The sequence below is a fragment of the Pimephales promelas genome, chromosome 9 (genome assembly GCF_988280905.1).
Source record: "Pimephales promelas chromosome 9, fPimPro1.hap1.1, whole genome shotgun sequence".
In the NCBI taxonomy this organism is placed as follows: Eukaryota; Metazoa; Chordata; class Actinopteri; order Cypriniformes; family Leuciscidae; genus Pimephales; species Pimephales promelas.
Window position 1 is genome coordinate 35,497,396 of NC_142777.1, and position 13,962 is coordinate 35,511,357.

The following is a 13,962-nucleotide window of genomic DNA, read 5'->3' on the forward strand; positions in this document are numbered from 1 at the left end:
GAGACCATAGAGGATTGAGTCAGAGTGGAGACCGAGACCAAAGAGAGTCGAGTCCGAGTCGAGACAGAGACCAAAGAGAGTCGAGTCCGAGCCGAGACCATAGAGGATTGAGTCCGAGCTGAGACCGAGAGCATAGAGGATCGAGTCTGAGTCAAGACCGAGACCAAAGAGAGTCGAGTCCGAGCTGAGACCGAGACCATAGAGGGTCGAGTCCGAGTCGAGACTGAGACCAAAGAGAGTCGAGTCCGAGTCGAGGCCGAGACCAAAGAGAGTCCAGTCCGAGTCGAGACTGAGACCAAAGAGAGTCGAGTCCGAGCTGAGACCGAGACCATAGAGGGTCAAGTCCGAGTCGAGACTGAGACCAAAGAGAGTCGAGTCGAGGCCGAGACCGAAGAGAGTCCAGTCCGAGTCGAGACTGAGACTAAAGAGAGTCCAGTCCGAGTCGAGGCCGAGACCAAAGAGAGTCGAGTCTAAGCTGAGACCGAGAGCATAGAGGATCGAGTCTGAGTCAAGACCGAGACCATAGAGGGTCGAGTCCGAGTCGAGACTGAGACCAAAGAGAGTCGAGTCCGAGTCGAGACTGAGACCAAAGAGAGTCGAGTCCGAGTCGAGACTGAGACCAAAGAGAGTCGAGTCCGAGTCGAGACTGAGACCAAAGAGAGTCGAGTCCGAACTGAGACGAGACCAAATAGGATTGAGACTGAGTCAAGACCGAGACCATAGAGGGTCGAGTCCGAGTCGAGACCGAGAGCATAGAGGGTCGAGTCCGAGCTGAGACCGAGAGCATAGAGGATCGAGTCTAAGTCAAGCCCGAGACCATAGAGGGTCGAGTCCGAGTCGAGACTGAGACCAAAGAGAGTCGAGTCCGAGTCGAGGCCGTGACCAAAGAGAGTCCAGTCCGAGTCGAGACTGAGACCAAAGAGAGAGTCGAGACCGAGACCATAGAGGGTTGAGTCCGAGTCGAGACCAAAGAGAGAGTCGAGACCGAGACCATAGAGGGTTGAGTCCGAGTCGAGACCGAGACCAAAGAGAGTTTGTTTTGTTTTGTTTTATTGAAAGGATCCCCATTAGCTACAGCAATGCTGCAGCTATTCTTCCTGGGGTCCTAAAAAAGTATGTACATTAAAAGAAAATACACAAACACATAATACAAATACATATACAATATAAACACATATCCACATACATATGTACCCTCATACAGGTATAAAAATACACACAAATATAAAACCACATTATACACTTACACCTATAAACACACCTACACGCATACATAATCGCACACATATCTAAATAAATATAAACATTCAGTTATAATATTTTGACAAATGTTGTTTTACATATAATTTGAATTTATTGGCATCATTAGTAAGCAGGATATGTTTTGGCAAATAATTCCATTCTTTCATACCTCTAAACACAACAGTATTTTTTATGGCATTTGTTCTTACTATGGGTAAAGTGAAATTACCTTTAGTTGCATGTCTAGTACTATACTGGTGATTTTCTACACTGAAAGAGAGATGCTTGAACAAGACAGAAGGAAATTTTGAATTAGAAATATTTCTTATAAAAATTAACAATGAATACAACAATCTATCTTCGACCAACAACCAATTAAGATCCTTGTGCATTAATATTATATTTCTCCTATAGCTGCACCTAAGTGCTACACGAGCGGCTCTGTTCTGTATAAGTTGTAATTTATTCATATATTCCCCAGTGGCATTTGACCAAACTGCTGGGCAATAGTCGAGATATGTCAATACTAGTGCTTTCATCACATAATTCCTAATATTCAAAGTTAAGAAATTTGCATGTCTTCTCATAATGGATATACCTCTTCCCATTTTTGCAATGATATTACTAATATGTTTTTTCCATGATAATCTAGAGTCAACTATTACACCCAGCAGTCTAGTCTCATGCACCTGTTCAATAACTGTGTTGTTAATCTTAATATTAATTACAGGATTCTTATTAATATTATAATTTGAACCTAGAATCATGCAGTTAGTTTTTACAATATTTAATGCCAATTTATTTAATTCGACCCAATCTACTACATATTGTAATTCTTTATTTAAAACCGTTTGTAATTCCATTTGTGTACTTGCTGATGTGAATCGTCAGCGAACATAACAATGTTAGCCTTCCGTAAAATATATGGTAAATCATTCTTAAAAATATTAAATAACAATGGACCCAGACAACTACCTTGGGGTACTCCACATGTAATATTTCTGATACCTGAGAGACTGCCATTAAAAACACTGTCTGTGTTCTATTTGACAAATAACTGTACATCCACGTGATAGCAGATTTCTCAAAACCGTAACAGGATAGTTTTGTTAATAGCAGGTCGTGATCTATGATGTCAAAAACAGCAGAAAAATCTAAAAATACAACACCTGTAATATTTCTCTTTTCAGTCTCTCTAAGCCAGTCATCTGACATATGAGTCAGTGCAGTGGCAGTGGAGTGACTTTTTCTGTATGCATGCTGAAAATCTGTTAATAAATCATTAGTATAAAAATAATTATTAATTTGATCGTGTACTATAGACTCAAGTATTTTAGATAATACAGGTAATATACTTATCGGGCGACTGTTGGAACCAGAGAAAGACAGTTTTTTATCTTTTGGCAGAGGAACTATTTTAGCCTGCTTCCATGCCTGTGGGCAGGTACAGCAGCTAAAACTAAGGTTAATAATATGAGTTAAAGCAGGGGCAATAAAGTCAGCAGCTAGTTTCAGAAGCCTGCTGTCAAGACCATCGACACCTGGTGGTTTATTTTTGCAGGTTTTTAAAAGATACTTTACTTGATCTATATTTACCCTTTGTAGTTCAAACCTTAAGTTTTTATTTTTCATCAATTCATTTCTTATTAATAAATGAGATATATCATTACTTAGAGTAGGCATATTTTCTCTTAGTTTATCTACTTTTTTTATAAAATAATCATTAAGATGGTTTGCAATATCTGTTGGCTTAGTTATAAACTTATCCCCTGTTTCCAAAAAAGATGGATTTATTTTATTTTTCTTACCAGACAATTGATTCAAAACATTCCATAACTTTCTATTATCATTACCTATGTTTTTAACATGATTCTCAAAATAGATTTTCTTCTTTTTTTTTATTAAGTTTAGCAACAGAATTTCTCATTTTACGATATAGGTCCCAATCACATTTATTTCCTGTAGTAACTGCTGTTCTTTTCATTTGACATCTTATTTTCATAGACTTTTTCAATTCATCATCCAACCAAGGTGTGACTTTGTTTCTAACAGTAAACTTCCTTAAAGGTGCATGTTTATCAATCAATGACAAGAATAGCTTGTTAAATATAAATAGAGCCGTTTCTGGGTTACTAGCAGCCAACACATCAGAGTCCAGTCCGAGTCGAGACCATAGAGGGTCGAGTCCAATACAGGTGACTGATGCTATTTACATTCCTCCTGATTTAAATTTGACACACATGGAGATAATCTTCGCTCAGCTCCCATCTCACTATATTCTAATGGGAGATTTTAATAGCCATAACTTTAACTTAATCATTGCAATACATAAGGAAAGAAGAAAAACAACATACAGTCTTGGTCAACGCAGAATGGTTTCAAGTTTTCACAAACAAAAACTGTCTTCATGCTTTTCTGTCAGCTTTGTTCATTCATGTACAATGAACCAGAGTTGTTTATGGATGGAGTCCCTACTAATGTTGACCAGGTTTCTTGGTATCACCTTTGACAGGAATCAGTCAAATCTGCTGTGTTGCTGTGCTGCTGTGAGGAATAATTCCTCACATTAAATTACTTCCAAAGAAATGTTTTAAAGCCATGAACATTTTAAAGGTTTTATCCTAAACCATGTGGGGAGCAGACAGTTAAACTCATATGAATTTGTACAGAATTTTGATTTTCTCAAAGCTTGACTATGACGGTATAATTCATGGATCAGCCAGGAAATCATTTATATGACTTTTGGATATTCTACACCACCAAGGCATATGATTGGCTTTGGGAGCTTATAGAATATCAGTCCAAAGTCCAAATGTGGAAGCCAGCGAACCGTCCTTGGAAAATCCGACGAATAAAGTTGGCTATAAAATATGCAATCAAACTTTCAGCTGTCAGCATTCACTAATATTACTAAAACCAAGTTAGATCTGCCCATTTGGTCTGCGCATTAAATCCCATCTGGAGAATGTGAAAGTGGATTAAAAAAAATTGAAACAGACACACTTTTGCAGAATTCATGGGATATCAAAAAGGATTTAACAAGAAACCAAAAATCAAAAACTCATCCAAATGATTATTAACAGCAATCCTTGGACAGGAGAGCAATGTTCCTACAACATGCCCCAATATACACAAATGGATCTAAAATCTGGAAATCAAGTGGGAGCTGCTTTTGCAATGAATCAATTGTGTCAGCCGTCAGGATATACGCATCCCTGACCTAAGTTTAGTTTTCACTGCCAAGAGAAATGCTTTATTTTTGGGATTGAAGTTCATTTAGATATCTTCGTAACAGGATTTTCTTGAACTGGTTCAAAATCATGTGCTGACATGGAATCTTTAAATCACACAATATATTTGCAGATTTTAATTAAATTGTCATCCCTGAATCATATAATAGTAATATTATTTTGTGCTGTGCTGGCCACACAGGAGTCTCTGGTAATGAGCAAGGAGACGTTATCTACAGAACCAGTAAAATACCTTTCACAGATCTGAGACCAACATTAATTGCATACTCCAAAAATAACTGGCAATCGAAATGAGATCAGTGCTTAAACAATAATTACGTGAGATAAATCTTTGGTAATGGGACAAAACATATATCCCCTTGTAATAATCGCTGGGATCCAGTAATTTACACACGGTGCCGAATAGGACACTCAAGACTCACATTTTACTCATCAAGAGAAAATTAATGGTCAGAATCCACTGTCCATTAAACATATTTTGCTGGACTTTAATACTTCTACCTTTTTTGTTGAACTTCTTTTGTTCTGTTTATACTTTTAAAACGTTTTTTTAACCGAGTAAATTCAAATTTAACCTAAAGGTTTTTAGGGGAAAAAAATCTTAAACATCTTTATTTTTTCATTTTTATTTTTGAATAACCTAACCTGGCTTTCGCCATGAACAGCCACAGAAGCTGGCATGGCATTTAAAAGGAAAGAAAGAAAAAAAAGATCAGTTATTAGATTAATTAGAGGTTATTCATACAAACTATGTGGGCTGATGTATTACAGAGGAAAGTCCAGATATGATTCATGGTGCAGATATAAGTTATGCTCCCAAAGTTTAATACTTGGGCTAAGACATTTTAAAATCTGATTTACAGTATGAACCATTAATGATCCAAGATTCATATACCAGAATATACAGCAAGAGACATTTATTTGCAGACAAGACTTATGACAGCATGCACAGTCAATTAAAATTAAGCCCAAGCAAAACTGCATTATATGCTATTTTCCAGTCAAACGATTTTAATGATTGAGATTTTAGTACTCTGCAAAGAATTATTGTAATCCAGTGAGGTCAACCCTGAAATTTACCGTCACCCTGTCTCTCTGACAGACATACACACCATCAATTCTGAAGTCTTATTCTCATTATCTGAGATTGATTAATATCGGTTTCATAAGGGTCTTTTCCTTCTCTAGTCAGACTCAGATCATTGCTTATTCATGAGCCTTCAAATCTTCTCCACAAATCACATTCTTCCCACTAAAGGTCAGTCAGCCAATCAGAAATGACAGCCTGTAGAATTGGTATGTTTATGCAGATTTTAGCGTCACAGTCACAGAAAGTAGACCTACATTTCTTGGTTTAAAGGTTTTCGGAGTCTGATGCACCAGAAATAGATCTAATCAATCTAATAGATGTGGCGCAACTACAGTGAATCTTAAAAAAACCTGTCAGGATAATGTCCATGTCATGTTTTCACTTCGAAAAGCAAAAGAAAATTCATTAAAAAGGGTGAATTCTTATTCACATTGGCATTACCATTTGACATAAACATTTTAATCTTTGATTTTGGGGTTATTTATCATAGTTTGTGTGAGATTCATTTCCTAGTGGTGCAGAAAACACATTGTGAGCATCGTGTCTGCCAAATACATTTTCTAAAACAACATATAAATAAATTATTTAAGCATGAAAAAGGCTCTGTGGGATTTTAAATTGTCATTTCATTTGTTTCACTGAGGGCTGTTTGACAGCACATGCTCACGTTGGCAGTGTTCATTTTAAAGGGGTCATGAACTGGCTTTTTAAATTTTATTATATTGTTGTTTGAGGTCAACTTCGCTTGGTTTTTGCATTTAAAAACATCAATATGAATAAGTAATAGGCTATTTTGTACCCTAGTTTTGAGCCTAGCTGACAAACACTCGGTTTTTATGGGCGTCTCGCACTGAAGACTTGGAAGTAAACGCCCACTGCTGTGAGTGGATAACAGTTTTGCATATTATAATGAGTTTCAACTCACCCGTCAGATTTATTTCTCATTTCATCACCCCTTTAACATGCACAGCTAAACATGGTGATTTTAGATGCCATCAAACCTCGTATTACACTCTGACCTGATGCTCAGAACCTTTCGGAGATCTTCACTGATTTGATTCAAGACTTCCAAGTGATTTCTAAGGAGTAGTAAGTAGTTAAACTAATTTCCAGTGATCATACTTTGTTTCAGTCCTGGTTTGCTCTTCATCTTCATCTGAATTTCAGTGGCGTTTGAGCTGACAGAGTAGCAAACGGCCTCTTTTAGTAACCATCCTGCGTTTATACTGATGCATTACTATAGTTCCCGTCACTCTCTTTAATTACCGCAGCGCTTCTTCCCGGGGCGCATTCATCAGCTCTCGGGGTGAGGGGGAGGTGGAGGTCTGTGGCCTTTTGAAACACCCGGAATGAGAGCAGGGCCTGCGGGCATGTGCCGAGATCCCAGCTGGAGAAATAGACTAAACGCTCGGCGCATTCACCATCAAAACACCTGCGCGAGTCACTGCTGAGTCATCTTGTGTCACTCAGAGCTGGACTTTCCCTCTAAAGTCAACATGAAACGCCATTTACAACGTGTTTCCATTTGAAACAGGATGCTTGGTGAGAAAAATAAATTAATTGTATTTTGAAGAGTAGTATATAAGGTTGTGTGTGTGTGTGTGTGTGTATATTTATCTGTGTGTGTGTTTTATGTATATCATTGCCATTGGGTGGAGTTACAAGGTTTAGTCACAAGCTCTTTTTGATACTTTTCATTGGTTAAATATTTGCAAAACTCACGGACATGCGTGAAGGGTGTCCAATAGTAATTATTTACAAAAAAAAAATATTGTAAAAAATATTTTCAAGCTTTGTTATCACAACATATTTTCTTTTGTCAAATCAACTTTATAATAATTTATTTAGTTAAGATAACTTATTATTTTGAGTTTCTGATGATTAAATTAATCTCCTTCATTGTATTAACTCGTTTTTTCCAGTTCAATCAACTTAAAATTTTAAGGCAACCCAGGTTACTTACTTTTTTAAGTTAAACCAACAATATTTTTTTACAGTGCAGTAATCACAACATTTTTTTCTTTTGTCAAATCAACTTAAATAATTTATTTAGTTCATATAACATATAATTTTGAGTTTCTGATGATTAAATATATAATTTTTTGTTTAAAAAAAAAGGAATTATGAGAAGTGCCCTTTTTTCACCCCTCAAAATGTCTGTGCACGTCCCTGAGCGGCATTACAAACACACATATCATTTTTAACTATATTATCCAGGCCCATATGTGTGGATTGCATGTGTGTCTTGATGTTTCGCTCTTGGATAGAGAGAGAAAGTTGTTATTAATGAGTGCTTGTCGTGTGTGGGATCTTGTTATTTTTCTGTGTTCAAGCGGTGCCGGCACAGCGGATTTTCTCCACTGCTGTTATGACAAGAACTTATTGAATCATGAATCTTCCTCCTTGTTGTTCATCATGAGCCTGCTCATCCTCGACACCTCCAGTTGTCCCATCAACTCCTCATCATAATACCACTCGTGTTTTACAATCAGTGTGGTTTTATCCGGCAAGTGGATGATGTATAACACAAAAAAGTCTGCATTCCCAAAATGTTTGGGATTGACAAACATATAGGCTCAAATCATCCTGGAGACTGGAGCAGATTTATTACTTCCAGCGTGGACAATGGCCAGTTAACTATCTGGATAAATTGTACAAATAGATTTGGCATTGGACGTTGAGTCACAGCTGAGCCTTTATTTCATTTTTCCAGTTCAATCATGACAACTCTTGGACTAATTTTAGCATAATTGAATATGCTGCTGCATGAATGGACACATAAGTCCCATTGCAGATCTAGGCAGGTGGAGCTGGGGAGGTGGAGGGGTTCAGAGGCACTCTGGTCAGTGTTGCCAGATTGGAAATATCCAAGTATCGTACCAGAGACTCAAAATGATCGTATTTGGGTGAAAATGATTGTACATGAGCCAAACGGTTGAGATGGGGGGAGCGGGGGATGTAGCTTTCATGAGGCACACACGCAAGGTCTCTCGCCCTCTCCCTCTCTGCCGTGCTCTCTCACCTTCACTTTCTCCTCACAATCATGACGTAGATCCACAGCTAGATCAATGAGTATGGAAGCACTGTGATTACAATGACCTCCGATTGAAGTGTCACAAAATTCTGAAATTCATCATACAGAGGTCAAAATCATCGCACAAATATGTACATCTGGCAACACTGACTCTGATAGTGATCTGCAGAACTAGAGTACAACAAACAATCAACCAGACTATTTAAATTAGGGATGGGCAATGATTAATCGCGATTGATCGCATCCAAAATAAAAGTTTGTGTTTACATAATATGTATGTAGTGTGTATAATTAATTTGTATATATAAATACACACACATGCATGTATATATTTAAGAAATATTTGCATGTTTACTTTATATATATTTGAAGAGTTCAGATGCAAAAGCCTCTAAGTGCCATTTGAAATTTTCTTCTAGAATGATCATTTTTATCAAGCTTGTATATTTAAGTTCAGTAATTTCACTTAAATGGCAATGAAGATTACCTATTAATTGTCATTTAAGTGAAATTACTGAACTTAAATATACAAGCTTGATAAAAATGGTCCTTTTAGAAGAAAATTTCAAATGGCATTTAGAGGCTTTTGCATCTGAACTCTTCATATATACATAATTAATTTATTACATATAAATATAAATATTTGATATATTAATAACAATTTCTTCTTAAATATATACATGCATGTGTGTGTATTTATATATACAAATTAATTATACACACTACATACACATATATTATGTAAACACAAACTTTTATTTTGGATGCGATTAATCGCATCCAAAATTAATCGCATCCACATGCATGTATATATTTAAGAAATATTTGCATGTATACTTTATATATATTTATACATAATTTATTTATTATATAAATATAAATATTTGATATATTAATAACAATTTTTTCTTAAATCTATACATGCATGTGTTGGTATGTATATATACAAGTTAATTATACATAATACATATAATGTAAACACAAACTTTTATTTTGGATACGATTAATCGCGATTTAAATGTCCCTAATTTAAATGTTGAGCAAGCAATCTCATTGGCTGCGTGATCAGCAGAGGCCAATCAGCTTCTACCATGCTGTAATGAAGTGATTGTTTGCAGATTGCATTTAGAGGACTTATCAGTCTGCAACCTCTAAAGTTTCATGACTGAACTAGACATTTTTTTTAATAAATTTTAGTCATTTTGTTAGATGTCGTAAAATATTGTTCTTACTCGCTTTCATAACCAAACCATCCAACCAAAATTACAATTAGCTCTCCAAACAGGACTGACAAGCATATTGACTTCTTAAAAATGGCAAACTCTCAATTTCCCACAGAAAAAGGAGAAGGCTTCAGTCATCAAGAAGAACAACGCCTACGCCGTCGCTGTGGCGAACTACGCCCCCAACATCACCAAGGACACGGTCCTCCCCACCATCGCCAAGGGGAACGTAGCCGAACCGGGAAAGACCAAAGCCGACGGGAAACCGGCCGAGGCGAAGAAAACCTTCAACAGCGTGAGTAAAATCGACCGCATATCCCGTATCATGTTCCCGGTTCTCTTCGGGACATTCAACCTGGTTTATTGGGCGACGTATTTGAACAGAGAACCCGTGATCAAAGACATGGTGCCCTCTTATTAGACGGCGTCCACTGAGCAGGACTAAAGACTAGGCCAAAACCACCCAGGGACTCTGAATATAATCACGCTCCGACGCTCTTTCCCATCTGCTCCAGACAGACGTGTCGTGGATTGTTGCAAGATGCCTTTCTATCTCTCTCTATCTCTCGCCGCTCTTTTCTACAGCTTTTTCAGCAGTGCTTTTGAAATGACATTTGCCTTTGTACATATGTACGTAGTGAAAATGATGTTGCGTTCGGTTTGACGTGTTTTGCTCTGTGAGAATCTGACTTTGGACCTCTCTCTGTGATATAGATTAGCAAATTATAGTGATTTATTTATTTATTTATTTATTTATTTGGTTTCACTTCATTTTGATAGTCCACTGTTTACATTCTACTAACTGTAAGTCAGTTGACATGTAGGTGCAACATTACTTGCAGTTAACTCTGTCTTAAGGGGACCATCAAAATAAAGTGCTACCATTTCAAAAGCATTTATTTATTTGGTGTAAATTTTACGATTTTTTGTGATGGTGCTTGTTTTTGACTATCCTTTTTTTATCTATTAGACCATGCACATTAGTGCTTATGGTTTGATATTTTGTGCTGGGCCCATACACAAAAAAAAAAACTTGTGAAATCAACCGTTTACACACATTGCTGTATCTTTACCGTTTTCTTCTGTTAAACCAGGAATGTTCTATTAACAGTATTTTGGATGATGTCAACATGGTTTTCAATCCATTTACTGTAAATTGGATTCTATATCCCTTTATAATTGTCTCTAATGCAACAGCATAATTCAGGGTGGTGTGGGAAGCTCATGCAACCTAAACTTTGAAGTCAAGAATCTGCAATTGCATCCCATATTATGCCCTATTTATGAGTAAATCTACTCAAAAACAACTAAATGCACGCTTGGATTTGATTTTACCCATTAGGAATTTATTGCATTGTTAAAGGAGTAGTTCACTTTTAAAAAAAAAAACTTTTGCTGATAATTTACTCACCCCCATGTCATCCAAGATGTCCACGTCATTCTTTCTTCAGTCGAAAAGAAATTAAGGTTTTTGATGAAAACATTCCAGGATTTTTCTCCATATAATGGACTTCAATGGGGTCCAAACAGTTCACGGTCCAAAAGACAGTTTCAGTGCAAACAGTTCAAAGGGCTTTAAACGATTCCAGACGATGAATAAGGGTCTTATCAAGCGAAACGATCGCTCATTTAAAAAAAAAAAAAAAATGCGCGTTCGTTTTTTCGTGTCATTTGGTTCATTCATCGAACGAAATGAACGAATTGACTCGGGAAAAGATTAGTTCATTTTGATGAACGAGTTCGAACAGGTGAGTCACGAACGTGCATCACAGAACAGAGCAAGGCGAGCATTTGAGCTTATAAAACTTAAACTTTGTTATTATTTTTTTTAATGAGCGATTGTTTCGCTTGATAAGACCCTTATTCATCGTCTGGTGTCGTTTAAAGCCCTTTGAAGTTGCACTGAAACTGTCTTTTGGACCTTGAACCGTTTGGTTCCCATTGAAGTCCATTATATGGAGAAAATCCTGGAATGTTTTCATCATAACCTTAATTTCTTTTCGACTGAAGAAAGAAAGACGTGGACATCTTGGGTGACATGGGGGTGAGGAAATTATCAGCAAAAGTTTTTTTTTAAAAGTGAACTACTCCTTTAAAAGCAAGGTTTTATCCAACACGGAGATTTGTTTCAGACTCGAGCAGATTATTATATTATGATCACGACTGCGTATGCTTCGAATGACGAAAACGGCAATGACCGTTTCTGGGATATTTTGGCTTCATTTTTCTTCAATGGAAGGAACTGGAGACCAGTCGTCCATCTTTTTTTACAGTCTATGGTAACCAATAACAGCAGGTTGAGCTTTCCTCACACTCTTTCTTCAAAGGTGAAGTGTGTCATAATTTTTTTTTCAAGTACTTTCTCCTTGTCTAGGTTTAATGTGCAGACACAATTATAAAACTTTGTTTATAATCTAATTAAAGGTTGCCTTCCTAAAGAGTGTGAACACTGTGGCTTTGTGGCACTTTCAGAACTTTAAAGGGGTCAACAGATGCTCATTTTCCATAAGTTTGTATGATTCTTCATAGGGTCTTCATGTAAAGTTTGTAACATACTTTGGTTAAAAATTCCTCAATGGTTGTGTAAAACAACACACTTTTTACCTCCTCAAAAACACCTCGAATGTGTCCCTTTAAAAGAAAATGAGTAACTGCTCACCCCACCTTTCTTCCGTGGGGCGTGTCGACACAAGACATGTGAAGTGTTGCCATGGGAGACCGTATACAAATGGCTGAGGGCAGAAATATGCTAAAATGGGACAGTCCGTCAACGGTCGTGGGCGGAGCATGTGCAATATGACATCATATTGCTCAGAAAATCCAAACGGCTTGATTATTGAGAGTGTTTAGGCTTTTTGAAGATTGAAAAAAGGAGTGAATGGATTTTTTTTTATTGTATGGTGGTTGTGCAAAAGACACATTTATGTGCAAACACCATATAAAAGTGAATTTTGCATCCGATGACCCCTTTAAGTAGCCTGCCGTGGGCGGGGCTATTTGTATTTCAACCAATCGCAGGCAGGGTGAATGTTTGGAAACTATCTGATTGGTGATGCTAGTGATGTAGAAATGGCACACTTCATCTTTCGTGCTGGATCTAAGGAAATTAGTGAACGCATTAATTATATACAGCATATATGTATATATATATAAACATGATGGTTTTATGTAATGTTAATTAATTTCCTCACTTTGCCACTGTGCATTCCTCTTATTGAATTCTTACAAACAAAGTTCTTTTTGGACCAAAAGACCGAAGTGCTTCAACTATTGCTTGTTTACTGCAATTGTTTACCCTCCTAAATGAAGCTGAATATTCCTAAAATTGTGCGTACTAAATATGATGCATTATCGTAGAAATGTCACTGACTGAATTCTGCAAATCGAAAATGCCTGTCACAGAGTTGACAACAATTCTTTTGTAAATATGTAAGGAATATTTGTTCATGTTGGTGTTGTTGTACACTTGTGCGTAATGTTTTATGTTGACTGTTTGTACAGTTTTATACACAAAAAAAAAAAATAAGCATTGCTGAGTTTCTTATTTGATTGTTTTTTTCAGTCAGTTTTCAGTTATTTCTAAGGGAAAGATATGTTAATTTAAGCATGCTGCAGCCTCATTGGCTCTATAGAAAATGATACAATTGTCTGGGAATGGTATTCATTGTTATGATTATTTAGCACTATTTATTATTAATTTATTCATTATAAAAATATACTTTTCTAAAGTTTAAGAGTTCATATCAAAGTGTCAATATGTTTCTAAATATTTATTAACTATATATTTATTGAAATATTGATTTACTTCTGAGTATTATTTGACATGCTGTCATATTAAATCTCTTTTCTGTGTGGTATAATATCGTTTGGAGCTCTCCTTTAATTTTCACGTTGCTTTGATTGTATTGAATCATGGTTGCATCTTCGTTATGCATAAACTGTTTGAGCAATAAAAAAGAGGTGAAATGTAAACGTCCTGGCATGGAAAAGAGCTTTCCACACACAGAATGTATAGCTTCTCTCACTCATACATCCCTTATAAAACATGCCCCAGATCATGTTCTCAGATGGGATGTTCTGAATGTTTGAATTTTATAAATGTTTTATTTTTTTTTCTTAGGT

At 36.5% G+C, this 13,962-nt stretch overlaps 1 protein-coding gene across 2 annotated transcripts in view; it reads left to right on the forward strand.

The window, feature by feature from the left end:
• gabra2b (gamma-aminobutyric acid type A receptor subunit alpha2b) overlaps positions 1-11,249 on the forward strand; it is an 80,362-nt gene extending 69,113 nt beyond the window's left edge. For both annotated transcript variants that reach the window (XM_039663110.2, XM_089135058.1), the window contains exon 10: positions 9,956-11,249. In XM_039663110.2, coding sequence (XP_039519044.1) covers positions 9,956-10,261 — 306 coding nt within the window. In that variant the 3' untranslated portion in view covers positions 10,262-11,249. The remainder of the gene's footprint in view (positions 1-9,955) is intronic.
• Positions 11,250-13,962: the final 2,713 nt, after the last annotated feature.